The 23,363-nt window shown below is 43.7% G+C and overlaps 1 protein-coding gene across 22 annotated transcripts in view; it reads right to left on the reverse strand.

Annotated features, from left to right (window-relative positions):
- FGGY (FGGY carbohydrate kinase domain containing) overlaps positions 1 to 23,363 on the reverse strand; it is a 393,096-nt gene that overhangs the window by 152,094 nt on the left and 217,639 nt on the right. For all 22 annotated transcript variants that reach the window (XM_035018448.1, XM_035018444.1, XM_035018446.1 and 19 more), the window contains one exon: positions 21,606 to 21,709. In XM_035018448.1, coding sequence (XP_034874339.1) covers positions 21,606 to 21,709 — 104 coding nt within the window. The remainder of the gene's footprint in view (positions 1 to 21,605; positions 21,710 to 23,363) is intronic.

The raw sequence follows: 23,363 nt of genomic DNA on the forward strand, positions 1-23,363 counted from the left end.
TTAACTGATATGGTCGTCACTGGGCTTCCATATATGTTCTCAGGGTGGGGTGCATATCCAATATGAGCTCTCTTGTCCTGTGGTCTTGGTGATTCACTGCAATGTCCCCCTGGGGACTCCCTCCACCTCCCCACAGTAGTATGCTTGAAGCTAGCTTGCTCTCTGTCCCCTGCTCTACTCCCAACTCCCTTTCAGCCCTGGTCTTCCGGTGGTTTACCTATCTATGGGGATCACACTGCTTCTTCAGTTGAACCTTCTGGATGGGGTCCCACTTAAGATCTGCCCAGTTGGCTCCTTTGTGCTGGGCCCACACACACCTTTGCCTTGTTTTTAGTGGACATACACCTGTTCCCAAAAGCAGCCCTCACTTTCTGCTTAGTATCTCAGATACAATAGTCAACCTCAGCCTCCTTCCTTAGTCCTCACTTTTGACTTCCTCCATCTCTATTTTATACCCCAGGGCAAGTTTTGCAATCTTTTAGCAAGTCCTGCATAAGTGACCTGGTCTCTGAGGCCTCTTCCAAAAACTCCAGAGAAGGAAGACCCCTATTATAAGAACCCATGACACACAGCTGGAGCAGCGTGTGTGCTAGGAGAGGGGGTGCACAGAGCTGGAGATGCCTAAACTAAGTGACTTTTACTTCTAGGCAAGATGGTGTCGTCAAAGGCTTTCTGAACAGAGTCCCAAGTTAGGAAAAGGTAATCAATTTCAAGACATTGGACATTCTAATATGGGGTGTTACATGAACTAACTTACTAAATGAAATACCCCTTTGAAACGGGAAGTACACACAGCATTAGAACCACCATCATCAAGTATTTAAAACTATTAAGACATTCTTACCTAACTTCCTGCCTCTTTTATGACAACCACCCTCCCTCAGTTGCTCCCCGACAAATCTGTGTATGTCCTTACTCAGATGTTCAACTCTGTCTTTGATGTAAACTCTAAGCCTGCCACTGTACCCAACCCGTCTCTAGTTTAATACTGGAATCATAAACTCTCTAGTCACACAATAAGACAGTCCTTAGTGAATACTTTTGACTTCATTAAGAGTAATCACTTTCATTACTCCATGGACAACATGTATAAATTTAAAGACAATGGCATGAAATGAATGGCTAACTTTAAGGAAAAAATGAAATAAGCTATTATTCTATTAAAGAGCGTATTTTATTTTTGTCCTGATTAAATCATCTTTAACCACCTGGCTTCAGTTCAAATAAATGTGAATCTCTAGGGGCAAAGTCTAATGGCCATGGGCAGAATGTTCTGGAACTGACTCACTCATATATTCCTTCATATGTCAAATGACTAGCTGACCATGCCACGGGCTGAGAGGAAGCAAGAATGGCAGCACCATGAACTCAATTCATTTTATGATGGGTATGGAAAGGAGTGAGATTTTTGGCTCACTTTAAATAATAATTTGCTAACTTTAATTCATTCATCCAAAAATATGTATTAAGTATCTTCCATTCCTTCATTCGTTCATTCATTCAATATTGAATGCCTAATTGGGTCCCAGGCACTGTGCCAGACACTGGATACCATAGCAAGTTAATGGTCATTGCCCTCATGAAGTTCACCGCGATGGAGCTCTGTGGCTATGGAATTAGACTGCCAAATAAAATAATCCTTAGTGGCTACTCAAGCACAGGATACTGATCATCTGTCCTGAAGGCTACAGAAGGTCATTTTCTCAATGCCATAAATGGTATATACATCAGAAATCTCCAGCAAATACCATGCTCACTGGAGAAATGTTGGATACATTCCCTCTAACGTAAGAAACAAGATGAGATTACTTTTTATTATCCTAACTGCTCGACAAAATCCTGGAGGTCCTGATAAACATAATTAGACAAAATTTCACAACAAAAGGTACTGAGAAGGGAAAAAAGAGACAAAATTTTGCAGGTGAAATGATCTCACAGACATAGCTCATACTGTCCCCTCTGCTTGCTCTTTTTTCTAACCAGAATATTACAATTCAACCTTACTGTCTTACAGAAGCCTTCTCCGACCATCCAAATCACATTAGGCTACCTAGCTCGATAGTTTAGGAATTACTGGCAAAGATAGGATGCATGCAGACAGTGTAAAACACATGCACATTTTAGGGGCGCCTGGGTGGCTCAGTTGGCTGGGCGGCTGCCTTCGGCTCGGGTCATGATCCTGGAGTCCTGGGATCGAGTCCCGCATCGGTCTCCCTGCTCGGCGGGGAGTCTGCTTCTCCCTCTGACCCTATCCCCTCTCATGCTCTCTCTATCTCATTGTCTCTCTCAAATAAATGAATAAAATCTTTAAAAAAAAAAAAAAACACATGCACATTTTAAAACTTAGTAAGAGTACTTAGCAAGGTCAGTGGACATAAGATCAATGTCTTAAGATCAAATATATTTTTCTACTCCAGCAATAACTAAATAGTAAATACAATAGAAAACTAGATGCAATTCATAAAAGCGATTGAAAGTCACAATATAGGAATCTGATTCCTTTACCTGTGTTCCTTTGCTATACATGAATTAGAGTGTAGAAACAAACTAATATATTTTATTTTTATTTACTTTTAAGAAGGTATTTATGTGTCACTTCTTTCACAAAGGGTGTGTGTGGTATGCTGAGTAATGGCCCCCCAAAACATACCCATGTCCAAATCCCTCCAACCTGTCAATGTTACCTTATAAGGCAAAAAAGAAAGGATTTTGTAGATGTGATTACATCAAGGATCCTGAGATGGGGGAGATAATCCTCGATCATCCAGGTGGGCTCTAAGTGCAATCATAAGGGAGACTGGCCACAGATGTGGAGAAGGCAGTATGACTATGGAGGCCACGATGAGTGATGTGGCCACAAGCCAAGGTAAACCAGCTCAAAGAGGCAAGGAACAGAGTCTACCCTGGAACCTTCAGAGGGAGGCCCAGCTGACAGCTGATCTCAGCTTAGTGAAACTGATTTTGGACTTCTGGTCTCCAGAACCTTAAGAAAATAAATGTGCATTGTTTTAAGCCACCAAGTTTATAGTTATTTGTTACAGAAGCCATAGAAAACTAGTACAAAAGGTTGAGTGTATTTTAAATACTTCCCCAATACACATGTGCACACGTGCACACGCACACACACAACACATATATTATAGTAACGTGTAATGTAAGACTGATGAAAATCAGAGTGGAAATATGTCAGAAAGAAGGTTCAATATTTTAGCTTGAGTGTTCAATTTTAACTCTGAGCTTCCTGGCTTCCAGGGTTAGAAGAAAAAGATGATCGGTTGTACAGCTTTTATTACTAGAAAACAGAAAATATTGTGATGTTCAGATTAAAGATCACTTTTCCAGTCATATGAATTCTAAAACAAATTTTCCAGCATGACTTTATAGGGGGTAAAATGAATGCCATATTAACTCATCTGCATGGGCCCAGCAAATACAGGCACAGCCCTCACATGGCTGTTATTTTTTTTTTTCTGTATTTTTAAATTTTTCATTCAAAAATGATTTGACTACAGAAAAGTTGCAAAAACAGAAGAATTCCCTATACCCTTCACCTAGGTCCTGCCAATATTTTGCATAAGCATTGTACCCGTATTTTATATATTTATATTTTTATATTTTTTCTGAATCATTTGAGAGTAGGCTGCACACATGGCCTTCAGTTGTCACATCTCTTTAGTCTGTTTTTTTTTTGTTGTTTAAACTGTATTTATTTGACACACACAGAGATAGAGAACACAAGCAGGGGGAGCAGCAGGCAGTGGGAGAGGGAGAAGTAGGCTCGATCCCAGGACCCCGAAATCATGACCTGAGCTGAAGGCAGACGCTTAACCGACTGAGCCACCCAAGTGTCCCTCTTTAGTCTGCTTTAATCTGGAACCCTCCTGTCTTTATTTTTTGTGGCCTGGATATTTTTGAAGAGTAGAGGCAAATTATTTTGTAGAATACCTCTCCATTTGGGTTTCTGACACTTCCTCATGATTAGATTGGGGTTAGGCATTTTTGTCAGGACTACCACAGAAGTAATCACGTGCTCACATGGCTACTTCTTGGGGAGACCTTTGCTTTTGCTAAGAGCCAAGGGCAAAACATTGAATTTTTATATAAAAACACAGCTGATAGTGTTAACCAAAAAAGCTCCTGTCAGCCAAGTCTGTCCAAGGAACGCCTGAGACCCTACTACTGTCTAGCCAGACCTTTGCTCACTAAGCACTAGCTGATCCTGGAAGACTGGGTGACTCACCTAGGAAAGCTATATTGCATCCACTCTGCAACGCTGTTGTTTTTTACTGCCAAAAATGCCACTGACTGCATTTTCTAAACATCCTTCAAATATATCCACTTCTCCCCATCTCCCCCACTATAATCCAAGGCAAGCTGCCATGATATCACCTCTCACCTGGACCCCTCCTCTCCCTCTATATGGTCCCCTAGCATCCACTCTGGTCTCTCTCCAACCTGTTCTCCAAAATTGCAATTATTTAGATCCTTTGTAAATTCAAATATGTTACCCACTGTCATTACAACCTTTCAGTTTCTTGTAAGATATAAGACCAAAATCCTTCATAAGGCTTATAGATCCAACCTGCCCTGCCCCTTTTTGCTTCTTGAGCCTTAACAGGTACCACTCCATTCTCCTATGTCACCTTGAACCTGCCAACTTCCCTCCCATTATCCTGCTGCAGTTTCTAGACCACTTTCTTCTCAACGACCACCATGGAGACAACTCCTTCCTCCCCTATCAGGCTCTGCTTAGTGACATCACTGCCTTACAGAAGCCAACCACCCAGACTGTATCAGTCACTTGGCTTTATGCTCTTATGGTTGTTCCTTTGCTTTACAGCACCTATATATCATATTACAGAAGAGTGTATAAAACATGTGTACATTTTAAAGACTGATAGTAAGTACTCATGTGGGGCACCTGGGTGGCTCAGTTGGTTAAGCATCTGCCTTTGGCTCAGGTCATGATCCCAGGGAGCCTGCTTCTCCCTCTCCTCCCTGTTCGTGCTCGGTCATCTCGCTCGTGCTCTCTGTCACTATCTTTGTCTCTCAAATAAATAAAATCTTTTAAAAAGGGGGGGAAAAAGTACTCATGCATCTTTCACCAGTAAATGCCAGCTCCCCAAAACCCCACTGGAAGGCTTCTTTCTACCTCCACAACCAGCACCCCCAGCCATGTAATTAACTAGTGTCCTGATATTCATAGTAATCATTTCCTGACTTGTCTTCCTAAGTTTGGCACCTATATATGCATTCCTAAAATATACTGTTCCTCTTGCCTCTTTTTGAATTTTATATGAATAGTTCTGTATTTCTTGCATATCCTGTTTCTTTCACTTAAAACTGTTGTTCATATAGCTTTAGTTCCTTCATTTTAAATAGGCACACCACTGTAGGAATATAATACAATTTAATTATCCATTCTGTGACTTGTAGAAGTCTGCACTGACTCACATTTGGGGCCAGTATGAGAAATTATGCAATGAATACTCTTGTACTTGCCCTGGGTGCACATGGGCACACAGGTGCAATACCTTCTCCAGGTTTTTACCTAGGAATGGAATTGGTGGAGTGCAGGGTAAATGCATATTCAAAAGACATCAATTTGCTGTTTTCCAAAGTGATTGCACCAATTCATACTCCCACCAGCAGGGTATGACTGTAAAGCATTTATCAAGGTCCATAATCACATATTTTTGTGACTGTTTGCTTAGTATCCCTCCCTTCCACTAGACTGTTAGGTCTAAGTCTACTTGTGCTATTTTCACTCCAGCATCTGGCACAGAGTAGATGCTCAAAAACAATTGTCTGAATAAAAGAAGGTGCTCTGGATAAGAAAGTTTCATATTTTCAATGTGAGCAGAGATCTGACTTCAAAACCCATGTCTTCTCTACCACGTTATATTTTCCTTATCTCAAAAGAGTGATGATCATTTGTATCCTACTTTCCAATGTAATGGTAGTAATCAAATGAGATTACAGATGCCAATGTAACAAACACGGAAAACACTCCAGGAGTGTTGCACTACTATGCACCTGGACCCAAAGATCCACAGATGGGGTATATGAAAGCTGGCTGTCAGTGGCAAATGCCTTATGAATGTATGTGGATTAAGATTACTTTGTAGAGGAAGACTGGGGTCTCAGATATCACTGCAGGGAAAACCAGGGAGACCAATTAATGCTTTCAAATCCAAGCTGCACCTGTGTCCCAAATGATCACTAGCACAAAAGGAGCTTGCTCCAAGCCCTGATCAGAACAAACATTTTAAAATGCTTTCACCCAGGTGGCATCATCTTTCATCTGCGCCAGGGATCCAGGAAGGGCTGGGCAGAGAACTGGATTAGACACTCTGCTTCAGCTTGGCACTGTGGGCTCAAAAGTAAACTGACTTCCTATTTACACTGAAAGATCTTAGGCCTTTGTGGTTTCCTGTTGCATACTGGTGTGTCTGTGCTTTGGTTTCTGTTTGTCTTCGCAGAGCTGCAAATGGGGTCTCTGTTTCACTTCATTCTGCTTTTCATGAGAAAATAAGAATTCTACAATCTCTAATTGTTGGCAGATTCCACCAGATACTCTAGCCAACTCCTGACTTCCCATGCCGTCTGCACTTCAGCTCACCGAGAGAAAACTTATTTGAAAGGAAGGGACTCAAGGAACCTGTGTCCCAAAACGACAGGGACTGACTGTCCAACTTGATTTCCTTCATTTTGCAGTCATTTTACATGCATTGACTTCACGCTTAACTTCATCAAGTGTAAATTTAGAGTCCTCCTATGTACAAGAGGCTCTGCGAAGCCCGGCGGAAACACTGATGGAAAGATACTGGAACTGCTACTCGGGAGAAGCGGAACACGGTTTTTCTGCAAGTCCCCCCTTAGAAGCACTGCGGCACATGTTAAAAGTACAGATTTGTAGACACTCCTTCCCAGGCAGACTTACCCAGTCAGACCCTGTGGGAGTGGGACCTGGGGAAATGCAATTTTAGGGAGCTCCTCAGGTCCACTGTATGCACGCTGAGAACATAATGGCTTGAAGATCAAAGAATTTCCAGTCACAATGGAGACTAGTGACAGAATCAGGAGCCTTTCCTGCAATGAACCAGATTTCCCCCAGCTGCCAGATCCTTCAATTTGAGTAAATAGAGATGAATCCACTAAGGATGCAGAGGAAAAGGCTCAGGGTTTCCTCAGAGAGTATCTGAGTCTTGGCCCTATCACTTGCTAGCTGTGGGATGCTGGACAAATCACTCAGTTTCTTTGAGCCTCATTTTTTAAAAAGAAAACAGCACCTGCTCTGAAGGCACAATTAGTTATTCCGAGTATCAAATTCCACCAGGCATTTAACCAACTCCAAAGCACCAAGAAAGAGTTAAGTCATTTTATCATCACAAAAACTTCAATAAACAAGAAAATAAAGCCAACCCTTAAGGTTTCTCTCAAGCAGTCAGAACTAACCCACCTTCTAACTATCCCAAGCTCTGAAAAACATTTCCTTTCCTTTTACTGTAAAAGACATTTTGTGGACAGGTGATGTAATTTGAATAAGGTCCACAGATTAAAAAACGGAATCGTATCTGTGTTTATTTCCTGATAGGGTAACTGTATTATGGCTATATATGAGAATATTCTTGATTTTATAAAATACATACTGAAGCATTTAGGAGTAAATGGGCATTATATCTGCAACCTACTCTCAAATGATTCAGAAAAAACATTTATACATATAAAATACGGGTACAATGCTTATGCAAAATATTAGAAGAATCTAGGTGAAGGGTATACAGAATTCTTTGTTCTATTTTTGCAACTTTTCTGTAAGTCTGAGATCATTTTTTTAAAAAATTTTATGTATTTGAGAGAGAAAGCACGTGAGTGCAGGAGCAGGAATAGGGGCAGAGGGAAAAGCAGACCCCACTGAGCAGGACGCCCCAGGGGTTCAATCCCAGGACCCCGAGATCATCACCTGAGCAGAACATAGACACTTAACCTACTGAGCCATCCAGGTGCCCCTGAAATCATTTCTGAATAAAAAAATTAAAAATAAAGAAGGGGGGCCAGTTTCTTCTAAACATTGTAACTGTGTAGCATATGCCTCTTTCCAGGTCTCAGTTTCCCCCAGATTTTTCTGAAAGCAGAGCTCAAAGCTGGACCCAGTCCTGGGTAGGAAAGCAGGATACATTCCTGATACCATGTTAACATTTTCAAGGAATGGATATAAAAGTCAGGAGCCCGTCCAGACCTCACTTCCCACATGTCCCAGCTCTCAAATCTCTTCAACCTCAATTCCATCATCTCTTAGACGGAGAAATGTACTCTTGTGGGCCATTTTAGGTTACTACCTTCTAATGACTCTTTTTATTTAATCTGAATATATCAGTATTACCTTTTATTAGGATCTAAAACATGGCTACTACGTCTTTCTCTTTCTTAAATTAATCGTACATATCACAATAGTGAGGATTGGAATTGCTATATACAGACTGGCACAGAACCCCACGCATGGTCCACATGTAATAAATCCCATCTATGGGGGCACATGGGTGACTCAATCGGTTAAGCGTGTGCCTTCGGCTCAGGCCATGATCCTGGGGTCCTGGGATCAAGCCCCGCATCGGGCTCCCTGCTCAGCAGGGAGTCTGCTTCTCTCTCTCCCTCTGCAACACCCCCTGCTCATGTTCTCTCTCTCTCTCAAATAAATAAAATCTTATAAAAAAATCCTAGCTATTATTATTCTTAAGTATAAACCTATTCCTTGCTCATTTTTAAAATGCTGTCCCCAACAAATTCTTCTTTGCACACCAGACAGGAACCTGAGTAGCCTTTTCTTTTTTGAATATTTCTTTCTCTTTTTTAGATCCAAGATTTTACATCCTTAAATTTGGGGTTTGGTGTTTCATATCTATTTCATGGGGGATACAAATTATCTGCTGGTAGCGTATCTCTGGGGGTGAGCCCAATTATAAACTCTGTGTCGAGCACCTAGTGTGCCCTAGAGACAGAGCATGAAGCAGGCTTTTCCCCAACTGCTCACAGCGCTCCGGCTTATCGGGAAGACACGGGCCATGATAAACGCTGGGCTGGAGCTGCGCAGGAGGAGCTAGGAAGGTCCGCAGGGGCAAGGTTAACTAACGGTGGTAGAGGAAGAAGGGAGAGCCTTGCAGAGATGGCCTGAGCTGGATGGCACAGTGACCGAGGACACAGGCTTGAGGTCCCTGTGCTTCAGTACAACCTCAGCTCCACCCCTTGCTCTGTGTCCTTTCCAAGCCTCAGTTTACTCTTCTGAACACTGGAGATCATAACTCAATGAGAACCACCCCATACTTACTGGGAGCATCAAATACAGAAAATGCTCAATAAATGTGAATGGTAACAATGGTGATGATTCCGGTGATGACGGTACCCACCATGCAGAAGGGAGATGTAGCCACTCCAGGCAGAGAAAACACATGCTCATAGGCTGGGCAAAGGAGAGCACATGGACTTCTTTCCAGAAGAGCAAATAGAATTTTGTACCACATCTAAAGCAGTTCACGTACCAAGTTCTTCCCTGATTCATCTGATGGTAAAATCCGACGTGAACTGATCAAACTATTTAGAATCTATTTAACCTACTTGGTGTGAATATTCGTGAGTTTTGCTGTAGAAATACTAATGTGTTGTATTAGGGGTGCCACCCCAGACCTGTCCGGCAATGTCATATAACATACTGTCATACACCCAACATTAACTTTTACAAGTGTGGATATTGTCTGTTCTCAAACATCTTGGGCCCCATGGAATTCAGATAAGGATGTGTGAATGTACTTGCCAGACTATAGAGGAAAAGTGAGGGACAGTGAGGGATAAAGCTAGAGGTGGGTAGGGCCCAGATCATGTGAGATCTGCCGATGCCCTGCACTGGGACCGAGAGATTTTAATCAAGACCATGAAGCCATCAGACTTAATACTGAGGAGAATCTTCACTGTGATCTATCAGGGTAGTCAGGTCCATGTAAATTAGTGTCTTTCACATCACAGAAAAACAAATATACATATTAATAAAACAGGCCAATTTCTCTCAGGTTCTGTCTTCTTTTTCATAGGCCATTTCCCTAATTCCAGAGAACCTTAGCCATGTATCCCAAGGCCATAGTAAATCTCTCAGCTAGGAGTTACATGGAAACCTAAGGAAGTTTCAGTAAATTTTAACATGCAGGCAGATGATAGGTGCCCAAGTCAGGGAGGCTCCATGACTGGTCTAAGCCAAGCAGCACCTTCCAGCTAAATGTCCCCTTGACCTACAGAATCAAGACCCAGTCTTTTCCTGGCTTCACACAAGGCCGCAACCAATGGTTGAAAAGCCCACACATGAATTTGGCAACTGGATGTAGTGGATACTTTTCAATCAGTTTTATGTTTTTGCTTTTGGCCTGTTTCAAGCCATAATTCACTGAAAAACTCAGTTCTCAAGTGGGTGGAATTTTGTTACTGGATTGACCAAGGCTCTGTGTCAAGTGGGAAGAGTCTGTTGATCAAACAAAGAACTAAAGCCTTACTGAAGACTAGGTAGTTCACATGCTGGTTCTTCCTTTCACACATAGCCTATAAATCCACCAAAAAAAGTAAGTCAGGGTGCCTGGGTGGCTCAGTTGGTTAGGCGACTGCCTTCGGCTCAGGTCATGATCCTGGAGTCCCTGGATTGAGTCCCGCATCGGGCTCCCTGCTCGGCAGGGAATCTGCTTCTCCCTCTGACCCTCCCCCCTCTCATGTACTCGCTCGCTCTCATTCTCTCTCTCTCAAATAAATAAATAAAATCTTTTTATAAAAAAAAAAAAGTAAGTCAAACTGGTATGTCATGATCTGGTCTTCAATGAACTTTTATGTATATCTAGTATACTGTATTTGGCTACCTAGTATGTTTCTGCCTGTCATTCTATCCATCCATCAATCCAACATGTACTGGTCCCAAGCCACATGTCAGGTACTGTGCTAAGAGCAAGGAAATGGAAACCTACTGTTTTGAGATCTCTTTCTGTTCCCTCCCTAAGTAATAAAGGCTACATGCTGGTATCATTTCAAAGTGTCACCAAAAAGATGCACACTACAATGTTCTCTTTCTCAAACATCACTAAACTCAGTTCTCTAGGGGCTTTAAAAATACATGGCAGGGGTGAATTTTATGTGAATGATCTTTCATTAAAACAGTGTTTTTTTTTTTAATACATGACAGCATTGCAGTAACTTTCACCTCCTCTGGATTTAAGACTCCTATCTTTTTTTTTTAATTGAATGTATCCTAAATCTTTAACAACATGGTCAAATGTCCATTTAGTTTTCCTTTTGAACATTTTTTTCTATTGGCAGTACGGAGCCACTGACTATTCATTAGGAAGAGACTTTCAGTCTCAATCCTATAGTCTTGACTGTTCAATAAATTTCTCATGGGTTTTCCTGGGATCTTCGGTTTCTTAGATGTTCTTGTTCCTCGTGCTCTAACACTGTTTAAGTGGAAGAAGAGAAATGACCCCTAACTTACAATGGCTCTGGGGGACAAAATATATGAAAATTTAATTAATATATGAAAAAAAAGAGGCCCTTGGAGCATAGAAGGGGAATTGGAGAGGGAAATGAGAAAAATAAGAGAAAATCAACAAGGCCAAACTACTAAAACTTCTGAACTAAATACACGTAAAACTAAGTGAACGGGAGCATGTTGAGGTCCGTGGCGCAGTACCCAGTCCTTGGAGAGGGCTCTGGGAAGGCTGTCTTCAGCATCTTTTTCACGTGCAATGAGCCTCCGGAAAAGCACAGACACTCCCGTAACTGCTAGGTCGCCCTCAGCAGCCACACTACCAGAGTTACCCACACAGCAGATGAGTGATAAATGGGAAAAGGGGGAAAAAAAAATCAATGTGGTTTTCATTTCATGCTCTTCCAAACAAATATAAAAACATCTTCATGAGTTGGGAGGTTGGCCTCCTGTCTTCAAATTGCCTATTCAAGTACTTGACCACAGAGCAGCAGGAAAACAGGGAAGACTCATAAATACTCTCCTCCCCGGGGGCGATGGTGACAAATGATGCTGTTTATTTTTATTGTTATCGTTAGACTGGTGGCCTCTTGAAAGGCAGTGATTTGAAAGCCCAGGAAGGAGGGAAAACAAGAGTACTGTGGTCTAGCTTTGATCCAAGCCTAACTCTGCACTTCTCATCAGGCTTTGGAAAAGATCTACCTTGTAATCACTCCACCCCCTGTTCCCGCAAAACACACATGCGCACGGCTAGCTCACCTTGCCGCCTGTATCTCATTGTTGTTCTGGGAGTTGAGAATATCAGCTTTGGAATCAAACAGCGGAGTTGCAAACTGATCTCTAGGGCTTACTAGCTATGTAACCTTTGTCTTTCTGACCCTCAGTGTGCATCTGTAAAGTGGGAGGATAATTCTGATAACTACATCAGGTTATTAGGGAGGTCTGATCAGATATTTACATTTCTTATCCCACAATAAGCATGCAGTACATATTAGTTGTGACTCCTACTGCTGCTAGTTTTATTGTTTTCCTCTGCTTCTTTGACCATTGTTCCCGGCAGGCTGCCGTCTTTGTGGAAAGCCAGGCTCAGGCCAATTGACAAAAGCCACCAGAAGCTTTTGTTTCTGACCTTCGGAGAGGCCTTGGGTCACCTGACCTTGCACTGTTCCTGGTCTTCCAGAAACATGGGGCCAGGCAGCCCTGCCAGGCTTTTATAGGAGTGGGATGGCTGGGTCATACAGTAGGTGTGACTTTGTAAGAAACTGCTAAGCTCTTTTCCAAAGCAGTTGTGCTGGTTCACGTCCCCACCAGCAGCGTGGAGGAGTTCCTGTCCCTACTTCCTCACCAAGACTGCAGCCAATCGAAAAGCGTGCAGTGGATCTCACTGTGATTGCAATTTGCATTCCCCTTCTAAGTAATGATGGGGAGCATCCTTTGCTCCTCTAACACTGGCCTGAGTGAAACAGTGCCCCGGGCCCAGGCCACACTCTGCTTTGGGGGAACTTCCTCCTCCCTGTGGTGAGGAAGCTGCAGAGCTGCACCAAGGCCATCACCCAAAGAGCAAGGCTCTAAGAACATGGCCCAGGTCTGATGGGGGGCATTGCTGTGGTTACAGTCCAGAGCCTCGGGCTCCTCAACTTTCTTTCCCCAAGAGAACAGACATCAGGCTGTAGAAGGACTCGGAGACAAAAGGTGCCCTGATGAGCTGCTGGGGGTAGGGGGGAGGAGTAGGGAGGGTCAGTTCTCCTCCTAAGGGTACAGGCTGGTGGGGAGGGTGGGCAGAGCACAGGACTGGAAAGTGCTGGAAGGCTGTCATGGTGGAGGAAAGGAGAGAAAGCAAGTATGGATCGTTCGTGTCTCCCAGGACTCACTAAGTAACACTGTTCAATGAAAAATCTTACTTCCCAGAGAGGCCAAATGAACACCCAGATATCTCTGGTAAAGTGGGGTGGGCAACAGACTGCCAGCAACTCACACATGAGGGGCTTCTTCCACTCAGGCCCCATTCAGCAGAGACAGATGATGAAAGGTGGATCAGGAAGAAGTAAGAAGACCCTCCAGAAAATCCAAGCACCTGCACACTTCTGGGGTGGTGGGGCAAATGGGTGGGAAGCAATCCAACCATGCAGTCACTAAGCATCTACTAAGCCCTAGCTCCCAACTGGACAGGATGGGCCAAGAGGGGCCACAGGAGACGCGGACCCTAGCAAGTCTGCTTCATCTGAGATACAAGTCGGTACCAGTAAAACACAAATAACAATAACTATTGGTCTGTGCTTGGGGCCAAAAGAAGAGAATAATAAACCACATCAGAATAGCTGGAGAATTAAGTTGGGCTAGAAGGAAATAAGTGAAAACTAACATTTATTGTATGTTATTTAAAATGATGATGATATAATTTCTATAGATTTATTTAGAACAGTGCCTGAATTATAGTAAGCACTATATAAGTGATTGCAGATACTACTGTTTTTAATTTTTTCTGATCTTCCTTTCTGTTTTTTCAACAAGCTTTGTCCAGGTGTAATTAGCATGCGCTAAGCTGCATATATTGACAGCGTCTCATTTGATGTCTTTTTTTTTTTTTTAAAGATTTTATTTATTTATTTATTCGACAGAGAGAGACACAGTGAGAGAGGGAACTCAAGCAGGGGGAGTGGGAGAGGGAGAAGCAGGCTTCCCACAGAGCAGGGAGCCCGATGCGGGGCTCGATCCCAGGACTCTGGGATCATGACCTGAGCTGAAGGCACACGCTTAACGACTGAGCCACCCAGGCGCCCCACATTTGGTAAGTCTTGACACAGCATACACCAGTGAAGACATTACCATAATCAAGGTAAACATCTCCATCAACCCCAAAGTTTCCTTGTGCCATCTGTGTTCTGCCTATCCTCCTGGCTGCCACCATACCTGCTCTCCTGCTGCAGGTGACCGCTCATCTGCTCTCGGTCATTATACTTTAGTCTGCATTACTTAGAATTTTAAATAAATGGAATCACATAGTCTGTACTTTTTTGGGGTTTGGTTTCTATCAGCATACTTACGTTGAGATCAATGCATGCTGTATCTTATATGAATAGTTCATTCCCTTTTATTGCTTAGTAGTAAACCATTATAATGGACATCCCAATAGGATATTCATCTAGTCACTGTCGATAGACATTTGGGCTGTTTCCAATGGAGGGCTATTACAAATAAAGGGGTTGTGAGCATCTCTGTACAAGTTTACAAGCAGACATAGGCTTTCATGAGCAGGATGGCTGGATCACATGGTAGGTGTACATTAACTCTGGAAGAAACTGCTAACCTCTTTTCCAAGGTGGTTGTGCCGTTTCACACCCCCACCAGCAGCGTGTAAGTTCCAGTCCCCACACCCTCGCCCCAAGACTGGCCATTCCAATAAGTGTGTATGTCACTGTGGTTTGGGTTTGCATGTTCCTAATGACGAATGATGGTGAGAATCTTCTCAGGTGCTTGTATTTCAAATCTTTTCTTTGGTGAGAGGTCTGCACCAACATTTGCTCATATTTTCATTGAGCCTGTTCTCCTTCTCCTCTGGACCTTTGCAAGAAGCTATTGAACTGAAAGGGAAGAGCGAGGACTCTGAGGTCAGTCCCCTAGAGGGCTTGAACATGGCATGACCCACTTAACTATTGTTTGCCTCACTCTTCTCACTTGGGAAATGAAGACAGTAATGGTGGCTATCTCCCAGAATTGTTGATTACATGACATAAAGGATTCAGCACAGTGCTGGGTACACTGTAGGTGCCTGATAGATGGTAGCAGCTAATACTATTGTCTGTCTCCTCATATTGACTGAGGCTGGGCCAGAGATGTTCAATGTCCTCCTTGTCCAGAACAGTGTAGAACTTCCCTAGCCTCAAATGCCAGGAGAAGCACTACCCTGAGCTTCGTGAGTATATGACCTGTCTCTTACTGCTCGCAGAACTACATCAACCCTCCCCTTGACAAACTGATGCCTGGCATATAGTCTATTTTCAATAAATGTGGTTGTGAGGCCCTGGGCCAACCTCCGTATGGATAGTCTCCTGGGAATGGTGGTGACTTAAGAGGGAGCAGGGCACTTCATGCACAGAACCCTAATTCTTTCATTGGCAGGTGTAACAGTGATCCTATTTGTACCATGAGGACTCCCTTCCCTGTCCACCTTTCTCAATGACCTCAGCCAATACCACTTGCTAAAGAGACTGAGATAGAGAAACTGGTCCTACCTGACTACTCTCTTCTTAGTGGTGATAACCTGCTAACAGAAGGTCATCTGTTCAAGACATGTGGCTATTCTCCCCACCTATGGTGCCCTCCTGATGGGCCTGCACATAACCACATCCCATCCAGACCTCAGAGGAAGTCACCAGCACAGTGTTGTAGACACAGAAGAGAAAAACAAAGTGAAGAGAGAGGACAGGGCATGTGGCCTGAAACTGGGCTGGCAGGAATTGTCCCAGTGGGATCAGGGAAATATCACATCCTATAGGAAAACTTCCTTGTCTACTCAAGACTTTGGGCAGGCCCTTCTCCCTATTCCCACCACACTCTGGTCATGCATTGACCATAGCAATTCCCATCTGTGCTGCAGTTGTCCCCTTCTTGTCTCTTTCTTTTTTTTTGTTTTTAAAGATTTTATTTATTTATTTGATAGAGAGAGACACAGCAAGAGAGGGAACACAAGCAGGGGGAGCAGGAGAGGGAGAAGCAGTCTTCCCCAAGGAGCAGGGAGCCAGATGCGGGGCTGGATCCCAGGACCCCGGAGATCATGACCTGAGCGGAAGGCAGACGCCTAACGACTGAGCCACCCAGGTACCCCTTCTTGTCTCTTTCTCAATGAAGGCAGGCATTCCATGTTCATCATATTGATCTTAATACCCTTAGCACTTAGCCAGGCAGGTACAAGAAAATGTTTCCATCATGAGTGAATGATTTAATGATTTAAAAATAAACTTTTAATTTTAGAATATTTTTAGATTACAGAAGACTTATGAAAATAGTACAGAGTCCCCATATACCCGACACCCAGATTCCCCTACCATTAATATCCCACATGAGGTACAAATATCACCATTACAGAGCGATACTGATATATCATTACTAAATGCCTTACTTTATTCAAATTTGCTAAGTTTTCACCTAATGTCCTTTTTTGTTCTAGGACCCCACCCACGACCCCACATTACATTTAGTTGTCCTATCTGTTTAGGTGATGATTCTTTAGACGTTGCTTTTTGATGACCTTCCCAGTTTTGAGGAGTACTGGTCAGGTATTTAATAGAAATTCCCTCAGTTTGGATTTGCTGATTTTTTTCTTAGGATCAGACTGTGGTTATGGGTTTTGAGGAGGATGATAAAGTGCCATTCTCATTAAATCATATCAACAGTACATATTATCAACACGGCTTATCACCGTTGATGTTGACCTTCGCCACCTGGCAGAGGTAGCGTTTGTCAGACTTCTCTGTAAAATTATACTTTTCCCCCCTTTTTCATACTGTCCGCTTAGAAAGAAAGTCACTAAGTGCAGCTCACCCTTAAGGATTGGGAAATTATGTTCCACCTCATTGATGGGGAAGTATTTATATAAATTATTTGGAATTCTTCTGCAGGAGAGATTTGTCTTATTCATTTAGTCATTTATGGACTCATGATATTTGTGTCATACTTTAGGTTATTATCCAGTACCACTTTATTTTGCTGTCCACATTGTTCCAGTCTTGGTCACTGGGGGCACCCTCAGTTGGCTCCTGATATATATATATATATTTTTGAGCATTTCCTCACTTTTTCTGGCACTATAAGATGCCCCAGGCTTATCTCCTCCATTTCCTGCTCCAGTCCTAGAATCAACCATTTCTCTAAGGAATCCTGGCTCTTTTTATTGTGGAAATATATTAGAAACCAAGATCTGGGTATCGGTGTGCTTGGAACAACTAGCTGCTGGGGTATTTTAGTTTCTAGATCCTCTCAACTGTCAGAGCTAGGAAATATATGTATGTTTACTAACCTACAGACATGTGTAGGTATACACACGTCTATAGATACTTGCATGTGTATCTATGTATAAACTAGATGAAGCTAAACATGAGTTCACTCTGATGCCTCTAATTCAAATCCATTACCAAATGGATCATTCTGGCCTTCAAGAATCATTTTTTAATAACAGCACTGTATTTGGTCTTTTATGCTGGGCATAGTGACAAGCCGTTTACAAAGATCACCCCATTTAATCCTCAAAACATCTTTATGGGTAAATACTATTGCTCACATTGAACAGATGAGAACACTGAGGGAGTAGAAGATGGAGTATCTGATCTAAATGCAGTACGTGGAGGGGCCAGCACAGGAGCCTACGTCCTTGGGATCGGCAGAGAACCACCATCCCCACAGTCATCTAAGTCCTTGCAAAAAACCTCAGTTCTGAGTGATTTAAGATGCAGATTAATTCCCAGCCCTCAACAACTAGTGTTCTGTTCACATCTTACCTCTTCAATACTTCTTCCACTTTCCAGGGTCCTTTCCTCATCTGACATGCTAACCGTAACACAGGTTGCCAAGTTACCGCTTGACTTGATGACCCCAGGAAAGGGGTGGTAGAGCAATGGCAAGGATCAGCTCCATCTGACCCCGTGACTTTTCAACCTCTGGCTAACCCCCGCTGTGTATTATCTTGGGTTTGGGGGACTTGGTAGTAATTAACTCTGAACAAGCAGCTCCGCTTTCATGGAGTTAAAAAAAGGAACAAATATTCTTTTTTCCTTGTTAATTAAATCACCTAAAGGAAGATAAATGTACAGCCCACACTTGTATCTTCCAAAATATCAAAGGCCTGATTAGTAGGTCTTATGTTCAACCTCAAGCTTTTTTCCAGATTCCGGGAAGTAACAGGGACTGGGAGTAAGGAGCTTCTAAGTATTTATGAATAATTGCTTACTTGGACATTCACTCATTCATTCATTCATATCTAGAAAGAGGCAACCTGGATCAAGCATAAAATATTCTCAGGAATTTTGACTCAATCAATGTACTGAATCAGAAGCATCAGCAGTGCACAGACAGGAAGGAACAGAATCCTTTAGACCAGGTTGAACACCACTTTTTGAAAAGCCCAGAGCCCCTTCTGGTCCCTGTGTTCTGTTTGGTGAATTTTTCCTGACAGTTGGTGGTTTTACTTGCCAGAACCACAACAAAGGGGGTCCTTGAGTTTCCCTGGGAGTGCTTCCTTAGACCCGCACCTCCCCTAGACCTCACAAAGGTGTTATTGTTGCTGGCTCACTGGGCGCCCAGCACCTGAGCAAGATCAAAGGCACTTTCTGATGCCAGCATGACCACAGTCTCGCCCTCACCACATAACATTAAAGCTGATGATTAATCCCGTTGGCCCAAAAGGTCCCTTCCCACTCCCAAGTACAAAGCGGGATGGGGGTGGGGACTTTATTTCCAGCACAACATGACCATAATAAACTGGCATTTTATGGTCCTCATTCATTGCAACCAACTGCAGCTGCCCATCAAACTCGTTAAAGCCCCAACAGTTGCTTCATGTGAGCTTTATATGACACTAGGAAAGTGTACTAAGAATCTCCACCATTTCTGAGTGTCTGCTCTGTCCTAGATATATACGTGCACGATTCACACTAACCAGCAACACCGTGAGACTGGCCGAGCCACCCCCGATGGGATGGAGGAGGGACGTAAGATTCGGAAAAGTAGCTCACCTCTCAGGTCACAAGCCCAAAAAGTGCATGAGCAGGTGTTCAACCCACATCTGGATAGCTCTGAAGCCCAGGCTGTCTCCACTTCTTTGAGGGACATGACCATCGTGCACAACACAGCGAGGCACTGAGCGGGATGCGTTTGGGAATGAGACAGAGCTGGGTCTGAGTGCTCAGCTCCAGCTTAACAGCTTGTGACCCAGGGAACATTCTGGACTTTTCTATTCCTTAGCTGCCTGATTTGCAAAATGGATCCTGTAGGAAAAGGGAGTACCATCCCCATTAAGAGACAAGGAGAATGAGAAGTGGGGACACGACAAAGTCCCTCACAATCATTTGGATTTGCTTCTGCTCAGAAATCTGAATTGAGTGTAGTAAAATTGCCTGAAATTCAGATTTCACAGGAGAAACCAGATTAGAGGTGTCCCTGTGAAAATGGGGGTGATTTAAATAGGTTTCAGTTAGGGTTCAGTTAAGACAAGCTAACCAGTGTAGACTCGTGTCTAGGGAGATGAGTGTGGGCTGCCCGGCCGGGCACCCCCTGTGTGAGGAGGCCTGAGGCCTCTGCAGACCTCTGCCTTCAGGGATAGCTGTGCCCTACAAGAGGCCTGCTGAGGGGGTTTTAAAAACTCAGTTAAAGAAGTTCCACTTAAGATCTTGTCCACAGAAACAAGTAAAAGGAAAACAGGGGAGTGGACGCCTGGGTGCCTCAGCCGGTTAAGCATCTGCCTTCGGCTCGGGTCATGATACCAGGTACCTGGGATAGAGTACCGTATGGGGCTCCCTGCTCAGCGGGGAGCCTGCTTCTCCCTGTGCCTCTGCCTCTCCCTTTGCTCGTGCTCTCTCTCTCTCTCTCTCACACACACACAAATAAATAAAATCTTAAAAAAAAAAAGAAAACTTTTTGTTTGTTTGTTTGTTTTTGATGGGGGGAAGGGGAGGATCAAGGGAATCTATGACCTTGGAATCTAACATAAACGTCCCCTCCAGAAAATGTGTCCCTAACCCAAAACCCTTCCCAGGCAGAGTTAGTCGCGGTCTCCTTTCTGCCCGACAGCACCAGCACAACTCATCAAGAGCTAACCACTGTGGTGTGCTTACTTCATGTGAAGCACATTGCAGTCTCATTTCATGCTCAGAACACTAGGAGCCGTGTACTAGAACTCTCCACATTTTGCAGATGAGGAATCTGAGGCCCAGAGGGGATAAATACCTCACCAGGGGGCCCATACTTAGTAAGCAGAAGAAGTAAAATTGGAAACCAATGGGGCTGGCTCTACCATCTCCATGAAATGGGAAGCTATGCAGTGTTTGGCACATGGTAGATGCTCAGGATCACAGGTTCAGTCTGAATGGATATCCTGGGGCCTTGTACTGTTAATGCCAGCTATAATTGCGTCTCATCAGTGGCAGGACTTCTGTCACCCTTATGTCCCCAAGGTTTAGCACAGCTCCGGACACAAGAAGAGGGGATAAGTAAGTAAGTAAATGTATCACTATTTACTTAACCAAAATATTTAATGGTAAAAAAGGCTCACTGGTCCCTACTGTTACTTAACACAGTTTGACACGGCACATGATTCCCTCCATGGCTGCAGAGATTCTGCCCTGGACTGTGTCCACGCTAATCCTTGCCCACCTTCCCCCTCCTTCTCTCCCTCTCTCCCTCTATTTTACTCATCTGGGAAAAATCCAAGGAGTCGTCCATCTAAGTTTAACAGAGTAATGACTTTTAAATAAAAATATGGTAGAAATGGGTACTTATCGAAATGGAATGCTTTCAGACTCATGCATTTAAAGGGGATATAAATTTTAGGGCAGGCACTAAATTTTAACTGCAATCTTGGAGAACGCCTTTCCACTAATTCATGGAGAAAAATTAACAGTGAAAATTGCTTATCAGTGTTCTTTTGAAGTCATGATATGCAGCCTGATTCTATAGATCATCAGGGCGCTCCCAGGGAGATAGATTTATATTGATCTGGAGAGAGCTCAGTGGCCAAGGAAAACAGACACCCCTTTGCACAGAAGACTCAGCAACCCATTAGGGACAGATCCGCCTGGGAGCAAGGCGTTGCCACCCTTGGATCCAATTTCACCCCTCACGCCTGGGCTCTCTGACCAGGGTGATGTCAAAGACAGTCTCAGACCTTTGCACACTTTTTAAGAATCTGGCCCCTGGAAAAAGAAAGATCCAGCAAGTCTAAGCACAGCTTTTGGGAGACGGGCTGGGCTTCTGGCTAGACAGCAGGCGGGCAGCAGGAAGGAAGGAACTGACAGGCAAAGGGGCCAGCAAGTCACATCTCCTCTTAGGCTTCCCCTCCCCCCACCAAGGGGTGGTGGCCCTGCCCCCTGCCCAGCAGACTCACCCCCATGTGACAAGAAGACGTTCCACAGATGACAGCCAGCCGTGACGTCATTGGCTGTCCCTCACAGGCGAGGCCGTACCCTCTCACATCTGCTCCAATCACTCCTGTGAGAAAGCAAAACAAAACAAAACCCTCTTAAAAAAATGCTAAAATAAAGAATGAGAAAAGAAAGCTAAGAACAAGCATAGGACACTCCTTTATACAGCCAAACACTGAGAGAGCGTTCCTGTGCAGGCCAGTCTCAGATGGAAAGCAAGAGAACATACCTGCCTGCCATGGGGAAACTAGGTAACTCGTGCTGTCCTTGCTTAATCTGGTCAGCGTACAGCATCTAACCATTGTAGGAATCACAGTAACTGTAGCCAGAGTAATAAAAGCATCGGCCATCCGTGATTCTGCGCTCAGAAAATACCACGCACTGTGCTGAGTATTTACGTGCACAACCTCCCTTTCTATTAACCCTGTCAAGTCCCTACTGTTAGTGCCACACCCCTCGGTGGAGAAACCGAGGCACACAGAGGTTGAGTGACCCAACCAAGGTCACACTGCTAGTTAAGGGCAGAGCTGAATGGGATCTGGCTTAACACATCCCATTTCAATCCCAAAGAAGGCAACTGAGCTGTGTGATGACTGAATCTTTTTGGCATCTCTAGGTCCCCATTCTTACTACTACTTATCACAGAACCCTTGGTGTAAAGGACAGGGTGACTGACAGTGAGTTTCTGTTCAAAGAATGTGCGATAATGGAGACTTTCCCGTAAATGGTATAAGCTCGGGCTTCTTCTGCACAGACTGTATTTGTTGATACTTGCTGGATAAATGAAGTTATAAATGTGATGACAGAGCTAAAAGGACTATTTAGATCCTAGAATGGTCCATCATTTATTCAAATGTCCAACAAGCATCTTCTATGCACAAAACTATACAGCAGGTGTCGTGAAGTGGGAGCGGCAAACATGCCAACATCCCTCACTACAACACAGGCCGGGGGGCAGCATGCGGGGGCAGGGTGGAGATGGGGCTCCGGTGGACCTCCCCATCTCCACACAGCACCAGCCTCGCCCCCACTCCCCACTCTCTTTCCCACTTCAAGACCTTTGCACTTGTTCTTGCCTCTATCTGAAATGCCATTCCCCAACCTCTTTGCCAGGTTACCTCCTATCTATTCCTCACTCCAATGTTATTTTCTCATGCGGCTTCCCTGGTCCTCCAGGAAAGATGGGAGTCTCCCTGTTCAGTATTCAAACACACCCCTGAACTTCCCTAGCACACAAGATAGTGTTTTGTTTTGTTTTTTTAATTTAAATACAAGTAGCCAACATAATAGCACATCATTAGTCTCAATGCAGAGTTCAATAATTCTTCAGTTGCATATAACACCCAGTGCTCTTCACATCATGTGCCCTCCTTAATGCCCATCACCCAGGTACCCCACTCCCCCCGACCTCCCCTCCAGCAACCCTCAGTTTGTTTCCTATAGTTAAGAGTCTCTCATGGTTTTTCTCCCTCTCTGATGACTTCCCAATTTTCCCTTCCTTCTCTTATGATCCTTTGTGCTGTTTCTTATATTGCATGAGTGAAACCATATGATAATTTGATTTACTTATTTTGCTCAGCATAATACCTTCCAGTTCCATCCATGTCAATGTAAATGGTTAAGATTTCATCCTTTCTGATGGCTGAGTAATATTCCACTGTGTGTGTGTATGTACCACATCTTCTTTATCCAGTCATCTGTCAATGGACATCTGGGCTCTT

This window comes from Mirounga leonina, unplaced genomic scaffold (assembly GCF_011800145.1).
Source record: "Mirounga leonina isolate KUSES-001 unplaced genomic scaffold, KU_Mleo_1.0 Mir_173, whole genome shotgun sequence".
Classification (NCBI taxonomy): domain Eukaryota; kingdom Metazoa; phylum Chordata; class Mammalia; order Carnivora; family Phocidae; genus Mirounga; species Mirounga leonina.